This window comes from Colletotrichum destructivum, chromosome 9 (assembly GCF_034447905.1).
Source record: "Colletotrichum destructivum chromosome 9, complete sequence".
Lineage (NCBI taxonomy): Eukaryota > Fungi > Ascomycota > Sordariomycetes > Glomerellales > Glomerellaceae > Colletotrichum > Colletotrichum destructivum.
Window position 1 is genome coordinate 1,486,911 of NC_085904.1, and position 27,599 is coordinate 1,514,509.

Genomic DNA, 27,599 nt, shown 5'->3' on the forward strand with positions numbered 1-27,599 from the left:
TCCCCCCCGGTCCCCTTGGCGGGCTCACCGACTCCGACTTGCCCGCATATGCAGTCCTCAGGTTGACACGAGCACATATGCTCACCAAGGCCTCCTTGGCGGGGCCTGCATTTTGGTAAGCGCCAGCCAGGAAGATGCAAGGCTCGATTGCGGTTGTACTGATGAGATCTCCCTACCAGCCCAAGAAAACAGATCTCCGTTCTAATTGCACAAGAAGCTAAATCCTGGCTCATGGGATTGCATCCTTCCACCCAGGCCGCTGACAGTTGACAGGGCAAGGAGCGAGGCCTATATCTGGGCATTGATAATCGATAAATGTGCGGTATTATTACCCGGGCTGATGCTTATTTTTGGGAACGAACGAATCTACCCCCTTGACTATTCCATGTTCTTTACCCTTACTACTACTAGTATTATCATCATCATCATCATCATCATCACCATCCAAAGCCCCACGAAGCCACCCCTCTGTCGTCATTGTTGCTTACCCTGCGAGGCTCGAGATGGTTACTCCCCCCCACCCGCCCCCCATCCTCCAGAGACACTGGGGCACACACACACACACACACTGAATTGGCCGCAGGCCGAGATAAGGAGGGAAATCTCCACGTCTAACTGCTCTCTCGGTCCTCTCACCGACAAGCGAACGAGTGAGGGCGTCTGCCGCCCGCACTCTATGCACGCATGTCTCGGGAATGCGAGAAGCGGGCGCGATCTCAGAGAAATCCCGGCAATGCGGGCTTCGGTATTAATGCCCCGGTAAGATTGCGAGGCTTTTTTTTATCTACCACTTGCGGGTCTCTTTCAACACGTATGACATTGGTACTCAGATGTGAGCTCTTCCTTTGGTCATTGTAACTCTTGCAGACACACCCACACCCACTCTCTTTCTTTCTCTCTCTGTCTCTCCGTCTCTCTCTCTCTCTCTGTCTCTCTCCTCTTCTATTCTGCCCAACAATCGTGTAAGTGTCCCTAATCCCTGTCCAGCCCCCCCCCCCCCCCCCCCCCCCCCCGGTCGCGGCAGATGTTGTAGAACCTCGGGCCAGTCGGGTGCAGGACGTGCTTTTGGGTTGTGTCGCAAAGCGAGAGAGTTGTCACAACCGTAAAGACAACTTGTCAACGAGCTGTCTCCAATCCGGCGGGCACGTTGACAGGAGTCAAGCCTCTGGTAGAGTTATGGCGTCAGAATTCTCCCCGACAGGACCGCGTTAGGCAATCGACCCATCCCTTCCTCCTCCTCCGCCGCTGCTAGGTTTTCCATCGCCGCCTGTATCATGTAGTGTCGCTAGTGGGCAGATTTGTCGCGTGTTGGGATGACAGGCCATCTGCCTCCCGCGACATCCCACACAATACAAACCCACACAAGCCTCGCAATCGCAAGGTCATGTCAGAATCGGGAAGAGCGCTCGCACCTCGCCAAGCACCTTCAAGGGTCCGACCTTGGAGGGCATCCGAGCCGAGTACGACATACGCGCAGACGTTTGATGCGATGACTTGTCTTGGCTCGGCCAAGGAAGAGGAAAAAGCCAAATGTTGCTCGTTGCGTAGGAATCCGTCTCCCTCACTCCCTCTCTCGCTCTTTTGTGTATTTGGGTTGGACTCTTTTTTTCTTCTTTTTTTTTTCTTGCAAACTTCTTGTTAACACCACACGTCCAGGACAGATTTTCTCGCATAAGGCGCGCTCTCGACGCTTCTGAGCCAAGGTGTCCAAGTCGACAGGTTCCCTTGCAGAGATGCTTGAGGACCGGCGGTTTCGGAGTCCCTTCCCGCACTACTGTATGCACCGGTGCGGTACCCGCGGAGACCAAGACTGGTGTTCTGTCGTTATCTTCGTCTGCTCCGGCGTCGAATCATTGGACGTGCAGGTCATGGCGCCACCAGCTTCAAGACGACGGCGGCGATGGCGACGACCGAGTTGAAAGTGAGGTTTTGCCGATTCCATGGAACTGTATTTATACCCTTCCTGTAAGGCGCCACGAGGCATCACCAGACGATTGTTGTAGCGTGCCTTTCGCTGCCCGTATCAATACGGAACTCTTTTGTTGCAAAGGCATTGGCGGATTGTCCGCATCGAGGACCCGGTGGCAGGGACAGCTCCGTGCTGTTTCGTTTCGACCGAAGTCCTCACATGGCTGCTGCATCCCAATCCGTGCCCACCTTGTGTTTTCTGGAGGAGGCCGGCACAGGGTGGCATTACCACCAATAGAGTCCAAAGATGTTTCGACGTCTCTTGCAATTGCCTGGTCCGGCTGGTTGGCCGCCTCGCAAACCCGTCAAACTCTCGAGTCGGCGGTGGCGTCTGTCACAACTGTCTGGTGCCCCCCTGCCACCAACCCTGCCAAAAACATATGTTGATGGTGTCCTGCTGTCTTGTCTGGGACGTTGCTTGACAGAAAAGGGGAAACGCACGTCTGAGCGAGCCCCCGACATGACTCATCTTTTCCGCTTTTGGCCATCGCAGGGGGGGAGGCAACAAACCGGATTAGCGACCTAAAACTCGGTCGTCTGGCACAAAGAGCAGAACGATAACAAAACACAAACGAAGCAACAACAGAGACCGGGGAAGCTCGGTTGAGCGGGCAATGAGGGCGCCACCGCCAGGTGGAGGCGCGAAATGGGAGTTAGGAGCAGGCTCGAGCACTCAACGGTCTTCTTTTTAGCCTGGGTCGATCGCGACCTGATACGGCGGCAAGAACACTGTCGTCAACGCAGAGTGGATCGTCATCATACGGGGTACAATAGACGAGTCAGCTGTTGAGGCTCTGCGTAGCGTCCAAGAAAACACACAGGCTTCCCGACATTTCCGGTGGCATGCCGCAACTGGTTGTTGTAACCCGTTCGCTTAGCCTGGTGGGAGTGACGATCGGCGCCGGGACGAGTGCTTGACATTAGGACGCAAAAGATCCCCGCCAATAGCCCCGAGAAATAAATGACGAGATCGCGTTGCCGGTTCCGTCCTTTGCCGACATTGGGCTGTCCCCATCACGGGTTGGCTAGATGGCGAACCGTGGCAATGGGCGAGTGAGAGAAGGTCACGTCGTCGGTGTTGACAGTCGGCCGCAAAAACAAGCCGCGTTGGCGAGAGAGGCAACAGTTGGAGAGACGTGATGAAACATTACGATCCTGCAAAAGGTCGAGATCCCTGCATTCTGGGCCGCATTTGGTTCCAACGGTGGATTCGTTGACCAGTTGATGACTTGCTGGCGTTGCGTCTTTGACTTGCGCTGACTGCGAATGTGTGTATCCGACCGAAGGGATTTAGCGGCACATGGCCTTGCGGCGTCATCACATCTTCATCATTGCCAATGGTAATCAGGGGTTGTCAGTCTCTCACCTTGATATTGATGTATGCAAGAATGATTTGTGCGGTGGTGGCGCGTATACATCGTACGAAAGCGGCTGTCTTGGAACATGGGTAGCGGCTCCCGAATGATGAGGAGGGGGCAAGGGGTTTAGATGAAATATCGTGCATGCGATGCCATGTTCCGAGAGTCTTTCCATCGCGAAGTCAAGCCCAGGACTGTATTTCGCATTCAGGGTGATGCTGAAACGGCGTTTGACAGAGGGCCGAAGTTTCTGCCGCCATCGCATCAGAAGCTCGCATCGCCTTACTGCAACGCAACGGCACAGCACAACTCAAACCGCACGATGCCCGAAAATAGGAAACAAGAGTTGGTAGCAGCTGACTAGCCGTGTGGCCTTGAGATCCAAGAACGGTCGTCGTCGAGAGAGGACAATGCGAACCGTGCAACAGAAGCCCAGGTTAGCAGGGACTGGCCTGCACTTGGACGGCTCATTACATAGGCAGCTAGATGTCTGCTTCCTTGTCACATGAGCCCGGACTGCTTGATGAGTAAAAAAAAAAAAAAGGGGGGGGGGGGGGGGGGGAGGGGTTGATTGTCGGGACGATTACTGAGTCGGGTTCCTAGGCCATCGAGAATGGGCAAAATACTAGCAAGCTCGAAAGCTGCCGAATCGCCCACCGTTTCGACGGTCAATCTCGTGTTGTTGTCTGGTCTTTCCATCCCATCGGGCAGCTGTCTGAGCGGCCGTATGTTCTCGCATCATGACACCAGCACGCCCCGCGGGAAACAGAACGAAGAAGGGGAGGCGACCGATCGTACGTCCGTGAACTGCGTGGCTTATATGGAGCAGGACGGTTGGAATGGCGCGAGTTGCGAGAATAGCATACTGAATAGAACTGGGTTGCCCACTGTGTGGATGTGGTCGCTCGGTCCAAGGCTTGGGGGGGGATGCATCTTTCAAGGGTCAAGAGGCGCCGAGATTGACATTGGGGGGCGGGCGGCCCCTCAAGTGTCGGCTTTGGGCATCCCACAACCCTGCTGACCCCAAATCGCCTGCTGGTCCCTGGGCGGATCAGTGGGTAACCGCATCCAACCTGCTGGCGCCACTGCTGGCTGTGGTGGTAACGACGATAAACGAGTTAATGCCGTCTCCACAGAGATGTAGATCCCTAGGGAGGTGAGAATCGCCCTCATACATGTCGGGGAAGCAAAAGGAAACAACACCTCTGTGTTTCGGCGGCAGGATCATCTAGTCGTATCCCAAGACCAGCCGGCTCATCCCACGCCTATCTCCAAAATCCGCTGATAAGGGCGCACGGTAGGGATCTCATGGTACGTCTTAGCCGCATGGCAGCCGGGAGAGGGACAGGAGCGCGCTAGCAGAGACTGAAATGGCGAATCCCATTGCGAGGAGCTTATTTTTAGGCGTCGGTGGCTGCGGATAAGTGCTGCCGCATTTCTTTCCTCCTGTCTCGATTGTCTCTGGCTGGTACCCGGGTTTCTTCTTCTTCGTCCGAGTGGTGACATGTAGATTTGGATCAAATTCTGAGTGGATGAAGACATGTCCCATTATGTGAAATATGGGTTTGTCCTTTGCTTCTTGTGCTCTCGTGACCCATGGAACTAGATATGTTGCAATTCCAGCTTCACGTTGAGTCGTGTGTACCTAGGTGGGCTGCCAATTGGCGATGATGCTGCTGTCATTTGCCGTCTGATGACATGCTTACCTGACTCTGATTGATTTGATTGCGCACAGTCCGGGCGGGTGTGTGTAGATGTTTCTCGAAGCTGCGGTCGGTCAGATGGCGCCTGTGAATTTCAACTCACCTCGCCCAAAAGACACTTGGGCAATGGACCATGAGGTGACGAACAGACCAAGAATTTAGTCTGGGTGTTGGTGTCGCCGGCGCTGGTCCACTATGGATAGAGCGCTAGCATTTTGGATACTTGGAGCGCAGAAAGGAAGCTGGGCTATATGGAATCGAGAGCCAGAGAACGAGGTCTGACAAAGAATAGAATCCACTGAGTAGGGTTAACGGCTCAGGCTGTGGAGATTCCAGTGCACACGACTCGGGGAGAGAGAGGAACGTGTCTGTCGTACATCGAGGGAGTAGGTCCTAGATGTGATCTGCTAACCCGGATGGGCCGGCTTACGGTAAGGTACAGCAAAGGAGGGACTCTGATTACGTCCCAGCACAGGACGATGCGGCTTTCCTGTTTCGTCTCCAGTGTGAAATGTACAGATAGTTATGCATCTTCATTCGCGTTCGTCATGACTACAATTGCCGGCTTCACCTTGATGTGTCTCACCCTTCGGAGATAAAGTGAAGCGGCAAGGATGCAATATCGAAAAAAGGATGAGCTTAGACGGACGTGAGAGAAGCAATGGCGAGACCTACCAACCGACTATGTACCTAAGGTAGACCGGGGGAATGATGATCGCTCTGGTTGGAGATGGAGTGGATGAGAGGTAGATGTGAGGTGGAGGTGAAAGGTGGGAGGAGAGGGAGGTGGGGGATGATCGCAATTCCCACAAAATCGGAAAAAGGAGCGGGGCCGGAAGGTGAGCGCCGCGAAGCACGGGCTCTCTATCTCGGAGACCCATCTTCAGCCGATGTGTATTATGTCAGCTCGTGGCTGAGTAAGTGGCACCAAGCAGTCACGGGCTTGGAGAGGGAGGGATCAGAGGAAAAAGATACGTACTGTGCCAAACTTGACATCCCACACTCCCACCCACCCTTCCACACACACTCCTTTCCTTCCCACCACCACCACAATCATCTCATTTCTCACCCTTCGGAGCGACCGTAGCGATGGTCTCTGAACACACCGGCACACATCTTCCCTGCTCCCCTTGCTTATCCGCTCTGGTGCGTTTTTCTGCCCTGGCACCACTGGCTAGCGTACAATGTATTGTCCCCTTCTCCCGCACTACCTGCACACCAAACGAAGGATCTTCGTCAACCCGCAGGTTGATCGTCCACCGTTTAAAGCATCACCGAACCTTGCAGCTTTGGCGCAGCCATCGTCGCCCCGGAATCGACTTCATCCCTTGGCGCAAATACGCCTCCTGAACGCCCCCCCTCCCCCCCACCTCGGGCGCCTTCTGGCCTCCGCCGCCAAAATCCCATTCCAATTACGATGTGCAGCGCTTGTCATCAATGTCAGCGAAAGCTCCTCAGCTTCCTGGCACATATCCACCCACGCCCGTCTCTCGCTTCTCGGCCTTTCAACAGCTTCCAATGCTCTCGTTCGTTGCCTGCAGATGCGGCAAGAGAGAAAGCTCAGTATCTGTAAGCATCGTCGACTGTCGCTTCGCGCACCGCGCACTATCGATTTTTTGCCGCCTCATCGACACCTTGTGGCGGCTTCTCCCCCCCCCCCCCCCGGTGCTGGCCTGTCTGGACGCATCGATTACGTACGTCAAGCACAGCTAGTCGGTCCAAGAGTGCTGCAGTCTGCTATTTGGCCTTGAGGCCGAACACCCGATTGCAGCAGTCTTTGCCGCCGCATTGCCTGGGCGAAGGCCACAGAGAAAGAGACAGTCCAGCAAGGAAGCATCAGACTCCCTTTATCTCTCTATGTACATGCGCAGTGCCAGTGCCTACGTCTGATTCTGCGTCTACGCGGCCTCAGACGCAACATGATGCGGATGCGAAGCGCAAGCCACCTCTCGGCGTCGACGACCCGAGTTGTCGACAACCCTCACAACTGTTTAGTGTTGTAATAAGTGTCCAATTGAGGAAACCGCGGCGCCGTTCCCGCCAGCGGGCCTGTGTGAGGCAAGGTAAGGCAAGGTATCCCATCCCGTCCACGCCTCGAATCGGAGACACGCAGACTCAGCCCAGCCTCCCACACGAACCGTGACGACATGTCTCCCACCTTCTTTTTTGCATTTGCCTAGGATGCGAGTGTCATGCTGGTCGAAGCAGAAACAGATGGCACGCGCCAATGGCCTCTCATGCTCTGTCGACATGCTCCGTACCATGAAACCCGGCAGCTCGCAACATACAGAGCCATCCCGGCCAATGCCCTCTCCGCTCTTCTTCCCGAAATCCGTACCAACATGGTTGTGTTCTTGTCGTGGCCTGGGCCAACCGCTTGTCAGCAGCAACATGACAAGCCCCCCCATTCTTATTTTCTCTCTCCCGAGGTCCCCTGTTGAAGTCAATCCGGCTCGCCATTTGACTGCCGTGGCCCGAGTGTCAATGATTTGACTGTCGATATTTCTTGGCTTCCCGTTGCCCTTGCCAACCTTGCTTTTCGTACTCGTTCGGCGGGCACTGATCGTATCTCGACCCCAGCCCACATACAGGTACGCCTCGGTTAACCTTCTCTGACACTGTCTCTCCATCATCTGTTGACTTTTGTTGTCTTTCGCTTTCTCTCGCAATTCTCAGAACAGTCATGCTCGCTCGGCTGTTACCACAGCTCACTCGCTGTCTTGGCCTGTATTTTCTGTTCCTGATAACAAGAGTTTATCCACAAGGCATTCCGCCCCTGGTCCCTTGGAAAATCATCTCAATTCTTGTCTGTACCTTGGCATCTTTGTTTGACCGGCCACCCCCCCCCCCCCCCCCCCCCCCCCTTCCCCCCCTTCTACCCCCCCTCCTCTTTCTTTTCCTCCTTGACACTACTTACAACTTGGAATGCCGTACCCTGACCGCTCGCCGAACGCCCCCTCCCCATCCACTAAAGCCCCATGGGCGTCCTTTCCACCCCCGTTGTCGTCGTGGTCGTCGCCGCCGCCGCCGCTACGGCGCCGCGGTCCCTGTCAAACATAGAGCTTACCCAACTGGGTTAACCAGCACAAGCACACCACTCAGGTACACCTCGCACCGTTCCCCAGCCGGCCTTGGCTGTTGATTGTTTGGACTGGTCTAGTGGAAAGTGGAAAGGTTTCCAAAGTACACTAGGCAATACGAAAACAGCCGTGGACTGTATATGCACCAAGCGGCGTACACACACATGGACCTACACAGATCCCTCCTGATCCCATAGCACGCACTACTGTATCCTGTTATGCAGCCCGGTGCCTTGCGTGTCTTTGTTCACCTCGTCACAATGGCCTCTTGCTGCTCTTGAGGCCCTGCACATCCATCTGTCCCCTTGCCTGCGCCGGCCACAGACCCGTGGAGTTGCAGTGGGTGCCCACTCTGATCATTTCAATCTTTAGCCATGCTTCCAAGACTCGGTTTCATTGCTGCTTAACACGTCGGCGCCGTTTCTTCCTCTTCTCATAGTAAACCAGCGGCCGGCCATGGCTTTTCATGTCTTGTATGTGTACCCTTACCCTTGCCCAAGGACCCATGTTGCACATCTCCATGTGCCCCAGTGTCTTGCGTTGGGCGACTGTGCGTACTCACTCTGCTTTTCGTCCTGAAGCAGGCACCGCCTCGGCCGCCCAAGATCCCATCGTCCGTCACCCACACCTTACCTTGCCTTGCCTTGCCTGACCTGACCATCCAAGCTATTCCCGCTCTGCTGGGAAGACGCCGATGCCTTGCCCAGACCGCTTCCGTATTCGCCGAGCTGACGGGTCCCATGCAACCCCTGCCCGTTGCGCCCGGCCCTGATCCATACATTATTCCTTCATGTATCGACCTGCTTCCGCGATATAATTCAAAACCATCCACCCATTCCGCTGCCCATCTTACAGAATCCTGAAGGAACCCTTCTTTCGTACTACTCCTTTGCACTCGTCTTCCACCGCCGTCAGAACCATCTTGGATGCGAGTTCGTCCAGATCCCTAATTAGCAACGTCGTCACCCACATGCACTGCACTGCACTGCCTTGTCGAACTCTACTTCTTCGGCATTTCCGCCAACCCTTCTTATTTTACGGCAGCCCACTTCTCACTTGAATTGACCTCTCCTCATCGCTCTCTTCAAATACACCGAGTCCAACTCCTGTCCTCCGATATACCTGGCAAGACAAAACCATCGAGTACACACCACAACAACATAACCCGTCCCTCCAACCTGACGCCTCTGATCAGCACAACCGGCTTGTTGTTCTCGCCCATCGAGTTACATCGCCCAACAAGACACACCGTCACCTTCTTGCAGCTTGATGATAGCATCTGAATAGGCAACCTGTCCGACCAATCGCTTCGTAGCGATTCTCCGAAAAAGAAAAAACATAAGGAAAACCGTCACAATGGTCTTCTGCGCATACTGTGGGAAGTCCTTCACCAGGAAAGAACACCTGGAAAGGCACATCCCCAGCCGTATGTCAAGAACCTTGAGTATCGTCAATGGTAACAAAGCAACAACTGACACGTCGGATACAGATACCAATGTCAAACCTCATCGCTGCAGTGCTTGCCAGCTTTCCTTCGCACGACGGTCAGTCTTCACTCATCTTGCTCTCATCTTTTCATGAGTCTTTCTTTCTTACACATCCAACAGCGATCTACTCCAGAGACATCACTCGACATACCATGAGGCACGAGACCCCATGGAGCCATTGCCCGGTGGTGTACCTACAGTGGCAGGCCGAACACCCATCGCTTGCCAGAACTGCGCCAACGCAAAGACTGGCTGTGACAAGAGGGTGCCCTGTTCGCGGTGCGCCGAGAAGAACCTGCCTTGCGCCGCAAGGTTTGCGCGGCGGTCATCCAAGGCGGCCGTCAGGGCTGCGCAGGCCAGCGCTGCTTTTCAACAACAGATGATGCCCACTGTACCCCAGCCTCCTCAAGCCGCCCAGCCCGTTGCCTTCATGGACCTAGATCCGTCCATGCCCAAGCAGGACTCCCCGGGCAAGATTCCCTCTGGATCTCCCATGACCACCATGGATCCTCGTATGATGGAAGGGCCCATGAAGAAGAGCTCCCCGACCCAGTCACATCGCAGCTCTGACGACTTCCCGTCACCCCACAGTCGGGTTGATGGGCTCGATGAGTTTATGCTGAACAACGACTTCATCACGCCCGACACCAACTACCAGGACATGATGGTCTGGCCCGATTACCCCATCGAGCTCGACATGTACTCCGGCCAGCTGCCCATTTCGCGCCCGGATATGTCGATGCCGAGTTTCCCGGAGCTGAGCGATATGTCGTCGAGCTCGGCGTCGGAGGCCATGACGGCCTCGTCGTCGCGGGGGTCCATCCACACCAGAAGCACCAGCATCATGTCCACGGCCGACTTCGACACCACAATGAAGCCGGCAGAGCCTGCCCTGGGCATGCTGAGCGAGGCGACGATCCCAGAGTTCGAAGTCGTCATCGCGGCCGAGGACTCGTGGCCGCTCGCCCGTTGCAACCCGCCCATCTACTCGGGCACTTGTCCGAGAACGGCCATCGTCCATTTGGAATGCCTGGAAAGGAAGTCCAAAGAGGACGGCACGTGGAGCTCGCTGGAGAAGTACCTTGAAAATGTCGACTGGGACACTACGGATGCTTCCGTCGTCCCTCTCACGTCGCGCACCCGCGACCGGATGCTGGCCATCACGCAGTCGTTTCTCCAGAAGGCGCTGGACATCCACCGCAGCGGCTTGAACAACGGGTACTCCAAGACGGGATATGCCACGCCCAGCGAGTTCAACTTCATCGTCCTCCCTCCCACCAAGATCCTCGAATACTTCCTCCGTAGCTACGTCCGCAGCCTGCAGTACTACTACCCTCTCATCGTCGCCGGTTGTGTCGACCCCAACGAGATGCTACTCAACAATCAGGCCTCAACGCTGTTACTCCTGTTGATGATCGCACAGGGCGCCTCCGCCGTGCCGATGGCCGAGGCTCGCTACCTAGCCGCCGGCCTGACAGAGACATGTCGCATCTCGCTCTTCGACATCATCGAGAAGGACGTCGAGCTGTCGGCCGACCCTATAGCCTTGAGATGCGCGTTGCTGTTCACGCTGCAAGGTGCCTGGAGTGGTGACAAGTGGTTGATGGACATCGCCATGGGCCAGAGGGGGATGTACTTATCGGTAAGCAGCCACACCACAAAGCAATCCCGCCTCCATGTATATGTGATATGGCATGGAAGAGAACGAGCCAACTGACAAAGTAACAGATGCTGAAACACGCCGGCATGTTGGAGCCCCAACCGTCCATGATTCCGACCTTGAACAGCACAACAAGCACCGAGCTGCAATGGCGCGCATGGCTTCATCGCGAGATGCAGAACAGGCTCGTCTACAACTGGGTCATGTGCGACCAGGAGCTCAGCCTGTTCCACGACACGCCGCCTCAGCTGGCCATCACCGATCTCCAATGCCCTCTCCCCAGTCCCGAGGCCCTCTGGCTCGCGTCTAACTCGGAGCAATGGTTTGCCAACGCCCAGGGCCTCTATGGCTGCACTGCGAATGTCAACCCGCAACTCCTATCGAGCCCTTCCCTTACCCCCTCACTCTGCGAGCTCTTCCAGGACTTCCTCCACGACAACCTTTCCCGCCGCCAGGCCGGCCTCTCGCCCCAGCAGCTTCGTCTCCTCCTTCACCCTCTTCAGTCCTTGCTATGCCATCTACGACAGATGCTCTCATGCTTTTCCGATGTGCTCTCCACCAGACGGGCGACCTCAAGGACCATCACCAAGTCGAGCACCATGCTCCGCCTCGAAGAAGTTCAGGCGCTTCTCCAGAAGTGGTACGAGCTGACCATGTCGTTCCACAAGAGCAACCCCAGCTGCACCACCACGCGCTGCAACCTGGTACTCTACCACCTCATCTCCCTCAACGCCGTCACCAACTTCCCCGAAATCGAGCGCCTCGCCCGCCGCGACGGCTTTGACGGCTCTTACTGGGAGCTAAGCTTGCGCCACAAGCGCTGCATCTACAACCGCGAAGAGGCCATCTTCCACTCCGGCCAGGTCATGCGCCTCTTGCGGTCCATGCCTGCCGACCGCCGCCCATGCTGGTGGCCTGCCGGTGTCTACCGCGCCACTCTCATCCTCTGGGCCGACAGTGTCGCGCGTCTCGACCCCAACTTCCAAAAGACCCAGGCGCAACAACAGCAACAACAGCAGCAATCATCGTCGCCTACGTCCCAACACCAGAGCGCAAGCCCCGAACACCTTAGCGGCGCAGGTACCTCCAACGCGGCCACGAGCGGGCAGCTCGGCAGCGGCAGCATCGTTGCCATCGATCAGGTCACGCCGGAGGATCCCGCCCTCATTTCGTACCTGTGGAGCGGAGGCGACGGCATCGCCCTCCTCACCCGCCGCGACGGCACCACGCTGGGCCTGGATAAGCCCGTCGAGGTCATTAATTACGGCGTCATGGCCATCGAGGAGGGTGTCACCTGCCGCATCGGCGATGGCATCAGACGCAAGCTCATTACCCTCAACACCAACTGGAACGTTGACAGCCTGGCCGCCACGGCAGCCGCATGAAGACGCCCTATCTCTTTATCTTCCATGTAGTCTGTCGTTGACAGGCTAAACACTCAAAAGTGCTTCTCTTCTTGCCATGTCCTTTTTTCTCACACGCGATTTTGCACATATATTGTCTCCAATTGGATACCTTTTCTTTTCGGGTCATTATCAAAATATTGTACAATTCTCTGCTCTTTTCCTTCTCTCTTTCCTTTCTTTTTTTTTTTTCTGTTTCATTTCGAGGCGTTTACGAGTAAGGAAACTCTGGGGTAACCATATTTGAGCAAAATTATATGAACCAGGAAGAGGCCTCTGCTCCGAGCACGCCCTTTGCTGATGATCTGGGAAACACTTCAACGGGACAAACGGCATTTGCAAACATTGGCGGCGATAATGATCAAAGTTTCTTCTTTCTGTCTCATTCTCATTTTCACATACATCGTATACTCGTCTACCCAAGATACCTCGGGGCCCGCGGGCCATTGACAATAGGGGGAAGGGCCTTCGCTTCTGCTGCAGCATGTACTTTATCCTTCGCATACATCTACAAACTTTAACTCGATCGGCCTCAAATAGCCCGCATGAGAATCCTTCTCGTTTATCCGTTTCTAGTTCCACACAAAACATTCATAAAGAACTCAGTGAGAGATCGTAAAGATTGACATCGGTGATCGCTGGTCGATTTGGTACCAGACCCCCCTCCATCTCAATGGGGACATGAGATCGCATTGTTTTGGCCGAAATTGACAGAAAACCCTGAAGAAAAATGACAAGAAGATTAGAATTTTACAGGGGCATGTGACAGATGACAGGATTGGGCAAGAATCTCGTGATTCCAACCAAGGGGGGAGGTGGGAAAGGTGTCACGAAATAAGTGAAAACGAGACTCTCACCATGTGAGAATCCGCACCCCAATACCCAAGGGGAGGGGGCTCGCAATCATACTGCCTCGAAATGTTGTCAATAGGATGTAAAATTCAAGTACCTGTAGAAACTCGTGCCGAGCGCAGAGACGGGATGTCATGTCAAAGGATACGAGGGAGAGCCAAGGTCCGCCTCCCACTCAAAATCCGCCTGCCGCGACATTGGTTGTCCAGGATCCCCTTGTGGAGAGAAGGGTTTAAAGGATAGAACGTTTATTTGCAGTACAGGTAGACTGCGACCCGGCAAAGCGGCCAGACCAAGGAGATATCGGATGGAAGTAGAGCACATACGATGTACGTACAGTGGTCGGGATTCGGGGGCGGGGTTTCCTAAGGGCACGCTCGGGTAAGAGGGCGGACAGAGTTCGGAGTTTGGGTCCATCACACGAGCGTTGGAGATGGCGTTGTCTGTTGTCCCTCACCATAATTGAAACATGCAGACTTGACATCATAATAAACGGACTTGAACAGGGTCGATCCCCGATAGCACGGTAATAAGGAAGAGAGGTGTGTGTGTGTGTGTGCGCGTCCTATCGTCCATCATGGTTCCCCATGGTTCCAAAAGGGGTAGGAAAAAGAGCCTCATGTATGGGAACAGGAGTTTAAACCAAGCAGACTAATCGGATTTTGAATAGGTAAGATAGGTAATGCCATGGTTGCAGGCAAAAGTTTTTCCCATTGGGCAGGTATATTGTAAATGTGCCGCCACACTTAACTCAGCATCAGTGTGATGTAAATCTGGCTACTCACGGACGTACTCTGTTCGCTTTCTATTTTCCCTGTAGACAAGATTAACTGTATGTCGCCAGTCTGATCTGACAAGGGCAGGGCTGGTTAGGCGAACCTTGCGCAATGCCTGACCCGCAGGCAAAACTTACCGCATACCACACGATTAGTGATTGCCTCGGCATTATTTTTTCTTCTTTGCATGGGAGGGCCCAGCATTGGATGGATGGTTTTGGTGTAGTGAGACGCAAAATGTCGGCGCAGGGAAGCTGGGGGTGTCTGGCCGTGACGTCCCTCTTTGGGTTTCTCGAAGTGAACCGAGTTCTATTCACTGGAACGTAAAGGGTTCGCCGGCTGGCTGGTTACCCGTAAAGCCCGAAGAAGGCTGTCGGAAGGGAAACGGTTTCCGAGAGAAGATAGAATCTGCGTCCTCGGGCCTCACTGCGGGAAACGGAATCCGTACGGGAAGAATCAAAGACGAACAACACACAGTGGTACTGGCGAATGCGAACTAGGTCCGAGGGAAAACCCTCGTTCCGTCAGACCACTGCTACGGCAGAAGCGGTGGGACGGCTCGGCAGAGGCGTGGTGGCCCAGAAGAGCATCCGGCGGCGGCACGGGTCCCTGCGGGCGCCCGACGGATCCTCCGGATCGAGTGGACGGTGATACGAGGTTGGTGTTGTTTCACGAAGACGAGGCGGTATCGTCTTCTCGATTCGGCGTTCTGTCACGATGGGCCCGGCAGTTGACAACGGGATTGACAATAGCGGAACCGAGGTTGGCACTGTCCACCGTAGCATGCCCTGGTTCCATCCCCACCACCCTGTCGGTTTTTTTTTTTTTTTTGGCTTCCTCATGGCATACTCCAAGTGTTTGGACAGTCCCCTTTTTGACATGAAGGTGCCGCGGAAAAGAGAGTTGACTGGTGCTGGGGAGGGGGACAAGGCCGAAAAGAGATGATTTCGGCAGACGCTTCTCGTCAAAGCGAACCCCTTCCGGACCCCTATTCCCTGGGTTGGGGAAATCCGCGACGGGTGTCAATTCCGTCGGGATGTGTGCCTGTTATGAGAAGGGAAGGGCTTGATCAGTGGAAAGATCCCGCCCTCTGTAGGCGTGTCGAAACAAACAAAGAAACTCGTCCCAAGTTTCTGAAGAGTCGTCGAGTCTGAGCTTACGATTACGTGATGGCCAGGGGGGGGGGGGGTGTGATCGACGAGGTCCCACAACTTGCCGAGAGACGAGTACCGCTGTCCGAAACGCGAGGATATCGGCTCCTCGTGATTGTGCTTTTGGACGGCATTGTTTAGTGAACTACCAAAATCATAGGCGGAAGGGGTTTATAGGAAACCCCGCAGGAGATGGAAGAATTCCAAGATCTCCCAACGCCCAAGCAGTGGGGGAGTACGACGGGAAAGATCTTGATAAGGTCGTTATAGACTTGTTGATTGAACCCTGTTTTCTTTTCCAATTTTTGATTTGTCTTCAGAGGTGCGTCAATGTGCACTTTTCCCTTTTTGACGAAGCCGCGGCTGTCTTTTCGAGTCTCGTGATCATGGTGGACGTGTGTAAGTGTGTGTGTGTGTGCGCGCGCCCGCGATATAAGCTTGTATATCTAGATGCGGTAGCTTTCGGTTGCAGAAATTACAGCTCACTAGCCAAGATTGCGAGCCCGCTTAGCTTCCGGTTGAGAAAAAGTCTTTTGAGAAACGATAAATCAAGAACATGACGACAGCTGCCAAACGTCAGTCAGCCAAAAGGCTCTCAACGACTCGGGCCGCGGGTATGGCCATCAAAGGTTTCTGGTACTCTGACATCTGACAGACACCTCTAGCCGAAGGTATGAACTGTCAAGCTGGGGCCCAGCGACCCAGGTCCATGGATCATCGAGCCGGGCGCATAAGATGAGAGCGTGAACGCCTGGACTTGGTATATGGCGCTAGGAAAGCTTGCAAGTGAAGTCGCGGATCTCCATCTTATTGGGCTGCTGCTCGCTTTTATCGCTTTTGTGGTTTTTGACAGCCCGGAGACGAGTGCAGGACCCAACGGTTGCATAATGACACGCGGAAGAAGCCTCAGCTTACCGAGTTGATTTCACCCGACCAAGTACAGAATGGCCTTATAGTCTAGCATTCTGATTTGAAAGGTTACAGCGCAAGCTGAGCCAGAAAAAGAGGAACAAAAAACTTGGCCATTGTCACGGAGCGGCTTCATCATGATCAGAGATAATTGTGGGCACTTGGGGGATCGGGCAAATGGCCGCGGTCAATGAACGCTCGAGCTAGAAACGAGGGTTTTATTCCAACGTAAGCTCGACGTAAGCCCTACGTAAGCTAAAAACTACATGAAAGAGTAGGTATATAGAAACCAGACTCAACGATGGCGACGAACGCAAATCGTGGACCTCGATATTACATGATAGACGTTCTGGGTACCCATGTACGTACCCAGATATCTATAAAAAGGTGCGTGTGCGGATATATATGGGTCCTCCCGCTCCTTGTATGCACTCCCCGTTGCTCCACATTGATAAGTAATACTAACGGTGACTAAGCATATTTTGGTCTCCCCTCCTTCCCTCCCTTTGCACACTTTCGATCCGCAAGCTGGCCGTCTCCTTGGTCAAAAACCTCGGGCTTTCGCGCTTATGGTGAACGCGGCGGCATCGACAGCCTTCTCCCGCACTGCAGCCAGATCCACCGACGACCGTCCTATAGCACAGGGACCCCGCCTGAGATTACAGAAATAGGTGGACAGATGGGACCTCCTATGTGCGTGTCCGGACCTCCGTTGGGGGTTAGTGGGCGGTCCCTCCGTGGCGGCGACGGTGGCGGCGGCGTGGTCGCGCCGGTCCCCTTGCGCCGCGCGACCGCCCTGACATGGGATTGACCGGCTGAACTAGACGCGACGCTACCGCCAAGTCTAGTTGTCGCATCGCCATTGTCCGGGCTCAATTGGGCAGAGCGGCCGAACCCATACGTGTGAGTGCCATGGCAACCAGACGATGGACGGACGAAGGTTTCTTTATTTTTGTTTTGTTTTCGAGGAACCAGTTGTGGACAGAGAGGAACACATCGGCACACAACACCACGGAGCAGGGTTTGGGATGCAGTACACTCTCTTCCAGAGACTTGTTTTTGTCGTGGCAAACATGAGTCTCCAACACTCCGGTGATGGGGGGAGGGCGGGGTCAAACTCGCCTGAACCAGACCAGCCCGCAGTTCCTATTGCTGTGTCTCAGTTGATAACCGTGGAGGGCCCGGCACGGCGCAAGAAGCCAAAACTGGCAGTGATCCAGCCGTGGTTTCAATTACACGGCGCGTGTTGATCTCAACAGCCATCCGTTGCCTTGGACAATCAACCAAAGGCCACCTCGAATGTTCCGCTACACGAAGCCACGGCCTGCCCTTCCCGCTGTGGCGTTCGATCTGAGGACGACGGACTAGATGGCTCTGCCCTTGTCTCGCTCCACCGGGGGCGCGAACGCGTGGGCCTCGCTCGTCTCCATGTCCTTCATTCCTTTACCCCCCCGGGCCCGGATCCTAGCTGAGTCCACCCCCAAATGCAAGGCGTCTCGCTACCCGGCGGAGGTGCGACGGGCGCGGACCGGGCGGACATGCGTTCGGTTCTTCGCCATTTGCCGTCACATAGCGCCGACTGAACGAAGCGAGAAAGAAGCGAGGCGAGTCATCCCCGTACATATAACTTCCTCGTCTCGACCGCCGTAACCAATTCCTTCTTCATCCTCATCCTCATCCTTCTCCCCCATCTCCCTCTCTCTCCCGCCACAGTCTTTTCATAGCAACTATGGCGCCCTCAGCGACTGAGAACGCCGCTGCCCAGCTGTCGGGCAGTTACGATGCGGCCCGGCCCTTTGTCGGCAAGGTCGCCCTGATCACCGGCTCCGGCCGCGGTATCGGCCGCGGCATCGCCCTCGAACTCGGCAAGCGCGGCGCCAACGTCGTCGTCAACTACGCCTCGTCCGCCTCCGCCGCCGAGGAGGTCGTCGCCGAGATCCAGAAGCACGGCTCCAAGGCCGTCGCCCTCAAGGCCGACATCAGCAAGCCCGCCCAGGTCGTCGACCTCTTCGACCGCGCCGTCGCCCACTTCGGCCGCATGGACTTCGTCATCTCCAACTCGGGCAAGGAGGTCTGGTGCCCCGAGGAGGAAGTCACCGAGGAGCTCTTCCAGAACATCTTCGATCTCAACACCCGCGGCCAGTTCTTTGTCGCCCAGCAGGGCCTCAAGCACTGCGGACGCGGCGGCCGCATCCTCCTGACCTCCTCCATCGCCGCCCAGATGGGCGGCATCCCCAACCACGCCCTGTACGCCGGCTCCAAGGCCGCTGTTGAGGGCTTCACCCGCGCCTTCGCCGTCGACTGCGGCGCCAAGGGCATCACTGTCAACGCCATCGCCCCCGGCGGTGTCAAGACCGACATGTACGACGAGAACTCGTGGCACTACGTCCCCAACGGCTACAAGGGCATGCCCATCGAGATCATCGACCAGGGCCTCGCCAACATGAACCCCCTTAAGCGTGTCGGTGTTCCAGCCGACGTCGGCAAGGTTGTTGCCTCCCTCTGCCACTCCGACTGCGAGTGGATCAACGGTAAGACACCCCGCCCGCCCGACTCCCCTCATCATCACAGGAAGCTGGATTGCTCTGTCTCGGAACGGTGTTACTGACTCTCACGAATAGGCCAAGTCATCAAGGTCACTGGTGGCGGCACATAAGTGCGACAGTGCCATAAACTCATACGCAGTCCTGTCCGCGCGGGGCTGTAGCGTGACACCTTAATGAATTGGATCGCGTGGTGCGCCGGACGCCCGCGATCCTCGGGACTGGGACTGGTCGGTAATGTGGGAGCTGAAGAGGGGGACACCTAACATAGCTTATATCTAGGACAGGCGTACATAGACATGAATCCAATGGAGCTTGACTAGAAACCTTGCTGGTCTCACCGGACCTCGTCTTGGAATGACTCGTTTACATTATTTGAGGGAGCTCTTACGGATGCAGACTCGGTCTCGGCAAATGGTAACGTTTCGCATTGTGGCCTTCGTTGAAGCTGAGTGAATCCGCCCCGGGCCATGAGACCATGCAGTAAATATTCTTTCATTCGCCCAGGCGGTATGTGGGGTTTGCTCATGGAATGTCCCAGACGATAGGGGCAAAGTATCGTGATCATCACGAGATGTCAGTCGCCAAAGCATCATATCGAAGCAGCTATCCATAAAATATCCGAAATCCACAGCTGCAATGGTGTCGCCTCTACACAATTCCTGATAAGAGGGCCTGGCAGAAGACAAGAGGGCCGCTGTCTATGCTATTGGAGACCAGTTCTGTGAGTAATCACAGGCCACTACAGACAGCATATCCCCTTGGCTACTCCCGGCCCTCGGTCTCTCATGGTCAGTGTACGAGCACCGGGTTAGGTTGGATACATTCATCGCAGGTAAAGCACCGTCCCTCCCAAGCTAGATCTAGTATCAAGGCACTCCTCTGGAAGTGCGAAAGGATGACTACTGGCGCCGTGGAACAATCCTCCCCGGCACTCCCTCGGGGAAAATGGAGGCAGGGGGGGGGGGGGTTCAGTATTCGGACGTAAGATGGGGCAGAGAATCAGTGTCCCCCGGAAGTCAGCCAGCCAGATATCAGGCATTCTGGACGAGAGTAGATTCTTCTCTGGCTCTGTGCGGACAAGACGGTGCGATCGCGTTGGGAACCGGCTGACGCTGACGGCGGCATCGCCCTTTTCTGCCAAGGGATCCGATCCTTGCCCTTGCTCTTCTTGCTGCGCCGGTGAGGCCGTGGTGCTTTCGCACGCGGCATGGGACAGCTGAATCAATGCGTCAGAGTCGAATCCTTTCCGGGGCGGAGGAAAGGAACCTATATCGAACTCGGCAGTACTCAATCCTGACTAAAGGCGTGCCGCTCATCGCTACTTTGCATCGTGGCTTTAGAGCCACCGAAGCCGTAGAAGGATGAGCTCGGTGGTCGGTGGGGTTCAGATCCGGTGCGACTTCCGGTTCAAGCCCGGGGTTTCGCCGAATGAGAGTTCGCCGATCGGTGCCCCGATGTTTCATTATTTCGAGCCCCATATATCCGGCGATGCGGACCCGACCCCCTCCCAGTGTCACGGCTCATATCTGTCCGGCGGTGCCACCAACACGGTGAACCTATTGATGACACTGCAGGCAGTACCCTGCGCTCTGGTCTGTTCGAAGCAATAGCTAAGGACACCGGGGCATGAACTTTGACAGGATAGCATGGCAGAATCATGGTGTGATGCCGCGAGCCGGTTGCCCGCTTTGGCCCGTATTGCAATCTGTCAAAAGCCGCAGCGTCTGCATTCCTGCCTGCTCACATGACGACCGAAATCCCCGATCGACGATGAAATCCGTCATGAGTAAGCATGGGGCCGGCATTGCTCCTCGTCCGGCATGCCCAAAGTGGCTCCGTTGCGCCGTTGCACCAGCATGCAGCGCCGTTTATGTCCCATTCGGCTGGTCACTGTAGTGATCCGGTTTGCTGGACAGGTGGACCGTCAGACAGGCAGTAAGACGCCGGTTATCCCCAAGACTTCTTGCCTTCAACAACCGCTCTCTGCTAGACTCAACCTCTTGTGGGTTGCTTCGCGTATGTATCTGTGATTCCAGGTCCTTGGAGGAAGCTCCATGCTTTGTCGCGATGTGGACCCGGTCATATCGCCTCCATATAACGCTTTCGTACTCTGACATACATGCACCCCCCCCCCCCCCCCCCCCCCTTTCAAAGCATCTTGCGACTCGTACGATGCCGCAAAAAAACCTCCCAAATATAGCCATGGCTGCTTTTCAAGGATTTCGGTCTTTTGCAAAGAGAACAAAGTTTGCCAGCTGCGTCATAAGCTCGCTGGGCTGTGACGTCGAGAACGAGGGGCTTCCCAAGTGCCACTTCAGCCCTCGGGCTGTAGATGATCTAATCCGACTCAGCCGAGGTTTGCAAAGGCAGTACAACATATATGGGACGTGGCAAACGAATTCACCGCCCATCGAGCGCCGGGGGGCCTGCATTTCTTGGGCCATAGTCGCCGCTGACACTGCAGAACCAGCGGAACGACACATGAATGCGAGAGGTCGTCCACTGGAACCCCTACTAGTTAGACGCACACGGTCTTGTGTAATGTAACGCCACTAGAGAACAACCAGAAGCTAGAGAAAACGTTCGGATGGGAGGACTTGGAACCCGAATCAGGCGACCCAGAAGCACAAAACGTAGTGACAGCTTCATGATTTGAGCAGACCAAAGGCAAAGGTTGCTCGCCATAGTTTCGTCATTATAACGGGGACTTCGGCAGTGTACGGGTGGAGGTACACGGCCACGTCCTGCCCAGCGGATTTCAGCTGGATTGAGGCAGGCCTCGGTGGATTTGACGGCGTCGCTTATCGCTCCAAGGGCGCCTCAGAGGCAGTGGCGTATTCGAGCTGGGCTACTCCCTGCTGAAGAAAGCCACAAAGTCCAATTTCCAATGCACAACCTCCTTTGGGATGGCAAGTTGAGGTGGTACAATGACGGGCGTCGCGGTTGGCTGTGGATGCTTGAAGGAATCCTTGAGGGATTCGTGGGAGGTATTCAGGATACGATACAATAGTGCAAATGTTTAGTGGGCAAAGGTTCACAGAGACGAAGGGCAGTAGGCACCTAGACTGGGCGGAATATATGCACACTTGCGGATACCGAGAGGACAACGCACAATCAGAGGGGAAAGACACAAAACGAGACCATTCGAAGTGGAGAGAAGCAATGTGAGGTTACACAGGCACTTTGTGTATACGGGACCTGGGGGTGGTTGATTGCCTAGGAGGCTGACACGCCGTTGAGGATAAGAAAGCATGTGGATTACAGACTAGGCCAATTTTGCCAAGACATGGCCGACCATTCATGATCCAGGGAAGAAACGTGAATACGGGGGAAAAACACGAAGACAAAAAGAAAGGACATCATGGTCTTCCTGAGTCGAGGGGAAATGGGCAATCTGGGTCTGGGGTACCATGTAGATCAAACAGGCTTGCTCCCAAAAGGGCAATCAATGACTGCAACGCCGGGAACTTTCCCACGACACTCTGCTGATTGTGGTCGATCTTGCAAGTGAGACATATTGCGGGGCGAATTGGGCTGGCTCGGGACCGAACGCTCATTTATCGGAGAATTGCTCAGGATGCAGGCCACTTGGCACCTCTCACATGCTGGACCCAAGAGACGAAGGCAGAGCGTAATTATCGTATCCTCCAGGGGTCGTGTTGCCCCGAGATGAGCAGCGACAGCGTGCCAAGAGCTGGCCGATTCCAACGAGAAGCCAACCCTCCTCACTTGATAGGACGAACTTCGAGCATCGTGATGGTGGGGGGTGGTGGTGGAATGGCGCGGCTCCACGGACGACTCCCAATTCGCGCGGGTTCTGGTTTTTTGCTGCAAGAGAACTAGGGCTAGTGAGATGTTCTTGTCGCCAAGGGGGAATCAAACAGACAGACCTATGGAGCGATGAGCGTACCTTCGTCAGTGTAAATTAGTGCTGATAGCGGAGGCGCGAAGTAGGGTAAGACGGATGCGTCTGACGCGCCCTGAAAAGGGGGGGTCCTGCGGGTGATCCCATGCCCGCTTCAACTCGTAGCCATGTTCTCTTCCCTGCTTGTCGCCTTTTTGGGCATAGGAGGAAAGAGAGAAATGGCAGTGGTTTGCGAGGTGCTGTGCTGTTGGGGTTGGGGGCACTAAGGATGCATGAATATATGCCTAGGTACCTAGGCAGCTAGGTAGGTAAGTGGGGTGTAATCATCAGCTTGCGTTGATCACGTCCCTGCCCTTTGTGTATGGGAGCAATGGAAAGAAAAACGGGCTCGGTTTGACATGTTCACGTTTGGGAAAGACAAGCTCATACTGCACGGTCTACCCTTACCTCACCAGGCATTGTAAGGCAAGGGCGAAGTATGACTCAGCACCATCGGGTCTAACACCGGCCGTAAAGGCCCCCCCCCCCCCCCCCCCCCTTGCGTTGGTGGCCAGCCGTCAGAGTCTCGTCGCAACGTCACCTCACTTACTTCCTTCACCTCACCGCGTCTGCATCTCCAAGTCTTCGCATCATCATCCTCCATCATTAATCATCCACCGACAACATCACCACAAGAATAACGGCAAAAAACAACAACAACAACAATAACAACAACAACAACACCAATAAAACAAATAAAACCAATAACACCACACGTCGCGTAATCCACAACCCAATCGCTTCCCGTCACTGTCAGCATGTGTGGCCTGATCCCGCAATGCTAAGACTCCCACCGCAGGGCTCTTCAGCTCAATAAATGGCGCCGGTCAAGGGAGATCCCTACCCCGATTCGCCCATGGCCATCCATGCATTCCGTTTTGCTATCAAGCCTTTAGGCAAGCTCAGCTGCATACCCCAGCCGATTCTAGATGTGCAGGGCGGGCGGCGACATCACACTCCTCAGCTGCATGTCGCTGGCACAAATTACCACGGCCTCACACAGCCTCCTTGTCTAATTCATGATCCGTTTGCCCTTGGAGGTCCAACTTTTACACACACAACACACGCAACGAATGGGACACTGCCTGCGTATCTTGTCGAGGCTCGTGCCAATAATCATATGCAAAAGATCGAACCACTCTGACACGGTTCGAAGCCAGCCGTACGGCCGGAACTCGCCTTGGGTATACCACTGCCAAACTCTCAGAGTTGACTTCCAGTACGGCACTCGATGCCGTGCCCGTTGAGGTGGCAGGTCTCAGGCTCTGCACGGTCCGAGCAGACTGGAACTCGAGCAACGGAGAAGCGAGCGACCTTGCTTTTGGGCAGCCATGTGAGATTTTCAAGGTTGCTCCAATGCACCTTTCCGCACTTGCCCGTTGTTACACAGGCAATGATCCTCTCGACTGGAATTCGACCGTGCCAACTACAGCACGCACTTTGGCCTCGGAGGCCTGCCGAGACTTGCGATGGTTCAATCAGATGCTCGGCTGAGATCGACCATTTTCAAAGCAACACTCATATCAGGCATTATCCGGAGCCCCTCCAGGCGAAGACGTTAGACTGGAGGCCAGAACATCAAAGTTCAAGCCCTGAGTATTTGGGTTCGGGCGCTTGTTTGACGTCGAATTGCCCCGGAAGCGGATTGATCGACGATGGCACGCCCCCAGGTCGCATTATGAAGCGGGCCAAGCAAGGGTTGCGGGAAGCGGCGTCATCGACAAACACTTCCGCATCGACCTGCTGCCGGCCTTTTTCCCGCTGGTCAGTGGAGAAAGACATCCGACTCGAGACGAACAAGGGGTTTTTGATAGGGGCGGGGGCGGCTGGCGGCATCGGATCGGTTGGAGATTCGAATCGGCGGCATACATGAAGCGCAACTACCAACCGTTCGCCTGTTTCTCCAAAGAGTTGCCTCTTTGGGCACACGATCTGCCTCCCGAGCCCCAATTACAGCCTCCTCTACCAGAGACCGAGCTCACACGAAAGCAAAGTTGCTATCAATCTTTGGGCAGCTCACACCATGACAGATCCTTGGGGTATGTGTCCGGATCGTGGAAGAAAAGGCTGCGAAGCGTTCCGGTGGTTGCGGAACGCCACATCTCATCCAAAGCAATTGCCATCTTTCCATGTGCAAGTGCAGTTGTGCATGGCCCTTGAGTTGGCCGGTTTAGTCCCTGGTGCTGGCCCCCTCACTCCGTTCGTTCTCTATGTGCGGACAAAATCTCTCAAGAGTGTCAACTCTTCTCGCCAGGATTACTTGTCTCCCATGATTTTAATTCCTCGTGGTCTGGCTTGAAACTGCGTTCCTCGACCATCACTTGCCGGCGGTATCTCGGGCTTCCGTATCATATTGCACCGTCATGGGTAGTGATGCCGTTTTCCGTCCTACCCAATCACGCAAGCTTCCGCAGCTTCCATCATGGCCTCGTCCCTCTCTGAGGGCTAGTTGAAACCGCTTTCTGCCATAGTTTCTGTAACGCGACAACATCCGAGATGCTAGGCATCGATCCTCTTGGTGTGGAAGGGCCTAAACGGAGCCGAGGACTCGTCAGCCACGCTGCCTCGGAAGGGGCTTTCGACCCACGTGTGTCCGATATGCTTCCCCCCCTCTCTCCCTAGCTTTTCCGGGACTGCTGAGCTTTGTTACCTTGTGGTTTAGAAGTATCTGACATAGGGACGGGAGAGCCAGACACATCGAAGAAACGGAGGTCCGCGTCCTAGGCCAAGAAGAACCCTCGAGACGGCATGGTAGACGCTCTCTTGCATGTAAGGGCTCGAGCCCCGGGACCCGAACACCTCTTCATACCAGGCTGTGTGTACTGCACCGTTGCCTCATAACATGCAGGCCAGAATTGCATCTTTCTCATTGTCACCATCCGTGCTCTCGTTCTTCCATCCTTCGGACTGGCGTGTTTCCATACTCTGCGGATTATTCAGCACAAGATGAATATCAGAGTCAACCTGTTTCTCCTCTGTACATCATCCCTCTCGTGCGCTCCTGATATCCCCGCTCTTCCAGTTGCTCTTCGGCCTCGGCACTTGCGTCAGGTTGACCACATACCGCCCCCGCCCCCCTTGTCGTTCGAGACTCTCGCCTCAAGGTACGTATACGCAACTCTCAGCCTCAAGAATCGTCAAAGGGTTGAGCTGTCAGTCAGCATCTCTACATCCAAGACGCTGGTTCAAGATAGTGCGAGTTGCCACCCGAGAACTATCATAGCCCCCCCTCCCAAACATGTGACGAAAGCAAAACCTCAAACGAATGCCAGACAGGATCATAATCATACCAAGGCCACTATTGCCTTGTTTCTATCGTGAATTTGTTTCCACCTATACACTGCTGGTTTCGTAGGTAAAAAGCTCTAGGCGTGAGGTCAGCAGTGACTTGCGTGCTTGGAAACATTCCGAGGCGGACGGTGTAAGGTCCCAACCTGATTGGGTCGAGCTATCAAAAGACTTTTGTTGGAAGTGCCGTCCGCGCATGAAGATAAGCCCCAAATCCTCACGTACTTCCCGGACATCTCCAAACCGTCCGTGCTCTGGCGAGGCAGCTCGTCACGTCAGCCACAGATCACAGACTATGGGAGTGGCGGCCGCAGACACATTTCACACCTAGCATCCAACACTGATTACGATATCGAAGAGAGATACAAAAGGTGAGAAGAGAAGGAGAACGCTGGAAGGTGAAGGGGGGGGGTGGGGGTCATCCCGGGCCCGGCAGACTTTGCTGAGCGATTGGGATTGGCTTGGGGGCTCTGGAGCACACTACCTGGATTGGCCGCAAAGGGAGAAAGTGACACGGGTGTAGAAATAGAGTAAAAATAAATAAGGAAACGGCTACTACCGCGAGTTGGGGGAGGGAGGGAGGGGGGGAGCGATCTAAACAGCCACCGCCCGGCAAGGCTAATGCAACCTCTTCGACAGGAGGCCATGCAACCACCTTGACGAAAACGCGCGTGGGAGGACGAGTACCTATGGTGTGTAAGAGTATATGTGTGTGTGCGCACACACACACACACACACACACATGTGTCTTCTTCTTTTCTCCTCCTCTCCTGGCCCCTTATTTGTACCATAGGCGGACACAAAGACGAAGAAGGGGTGGGAAGGAACACACCAACGCGTGAGATTACGTCAGGTGTGTTGGGGACGCAGGGGCGGAGTTCATGACGAGAACCAAAAGAGAGAGAGAAGGGGAGGGGGGAGGGGCAGAGTATCCTCCGGCTGAGGCACAATAATGACATGTAAACTCCCATTATTACTAGCTATTCCTAGACGTACCTCAGGTAGCTTGCTGATACAGCCCGGCGCCCGTCTGTCCTCATGCCATTGGTCTTCTCCCGTCCCTCGCTCCGTCTTCCCCTTACCTTGTCCACTCTCATCCAAACCGTCGAAGCGTCGACAGGAGGGACACAGTACGGAAATAATACAAATAAAATATAGGATTCGAAACCCGTTCCATCCGATGAACTCCCCCCCCCCCCCCCCCTTCTCACTCCCCTAATCCGTTGCTCCGTTTGGATGAGACCGACGAGAGAAGTCATAACCAAGCCCAACAGAGAGAAATCGGAATAAATAACAAAAAGACACGAGGGTTTGTGTGAAAGTTCTGCTTTCCCATTGAGAAATAAGAGGGAAAAAGAAAGAAGGATCTGACCCGTGCGTTCTGTTTTTGATTACCCTTCTCCTTGTCGGCCGTCCGGTTCTATACCGTGTTCCCCGTAGTATGTTCCATAGCGAGTGATTTCGACAAAGTACGTCTCTCGAAGGGAAAACGAAATAAAATGAAAAGAAAATAG

General features: G+C 54.9%; 4 protein-coding genes across 4 annotated transcripts; 2 read left to right on the forward strand and 2 right to left on the reverse strand.

Annotated features, from left to right (window-relative positions):
* Window positions 1–9,465: 9,465 nt before the first annotated feature.
* Window positions 9,466–12,641, forward strand: CDEST_13592 (Putative zn(2)Cys(6) fungal-type DNA-binding domain, Zinc finger C2H2-type; the record flags this gene model as incomplete). The annotated part of the gene is made up of 3 exons (XM_062929748.1): window positions 9,466–9,653; window positions 9,717–11,238; window positions 11,325–12,641. 3 exons carry the CDS (start codon window positions 9,466–9,468, stop codon window positions 12,639–12,641), a joined length of 3,027 nt encoding a protein of 1,008 aa, XP_062785799.1.
* A 580-nt stretch (window positions 12,642–13,221) lies between these two features.
* On the reverse strand, window positions 13,222–13,928 carry CDEST_13593 (uncharacterized protein; the record flags this gene model as incomplete). The annotated part of the gene is made up of 1 exon (XM_062929749.1): window positions 13,222–13,928. The coding sequence occupies one exon, from the start codon at window positions 13,926–13,928 to the stop codon at window positions 13,644–13,646; it is 285 nt and encodes a 94-aa protein (XP_062785800.1). The 3' UTR covers window positions 13,222–13,643.
* A 3,278-nt stretch (window positions 13,929–17,206) lies between these two features.
* CDEST_13594 (Putative short-chain dehydrogenase/reductase SDR, NAD(P)-binding domain superfamily) lies at window positions 17,207–19,207 on the forward strand. The gene is made up of 2 exons (XM_062929750.1): window positions 17,207–18,878; window positions 18,969–19,207. The coding sequence occupies exons 1-2, from the start codon at window positions 18,077–18,079 to the stop codon at window positions 19,001–19,003; spliced, it is 837 nt and encodes a 278-aa protein (XP_062785801.1). The 5' UTR covers window positions 17,207–18,076; the 3' UTR covers window positions 19,004–19,207.
* A 7,757-nt stretch (window positions 19,208–26,964) lies between these two features.
* Window positions 26,965–27,344, reverse strand: CDEST_13595 (uncharacterized protein; the record flags this gene model as incomplete). The annotated part of the gene is made up of 2 exons (XM_062929751.1): window positions 26,965–27,061; window positions 27,082–27,344. 2 exons carry the CDS (start codon window positions 27,342–27,344, stop codon window positions 26,965–26,967), a joined length of 360 nt encoding a protein of 119 aa, XP_062785802.1.
* Between the last annotated feature and the right edge of the window lie 255 nt (window positions 27,345–27,599).

What these genes read in the sequence shown, in the direction of transcription:
- CDEST_13594 (XM_062929750.1), top strand. Translation starts at nt 18,077, where the DNA reads ATGGCGCCCTCAGCGACTGAGAACGCCGCTGCCCAGCTGTCGGGCAGT. An exon ending in CGACTGCGAGTGGATCAACG is followed by an intron (nt 18,879 to 18,968) that starts GTAAGACACCCC and finishes TCTCACGAATAG; the next exon opens with GCCAAGTCATCAAGGTCACT.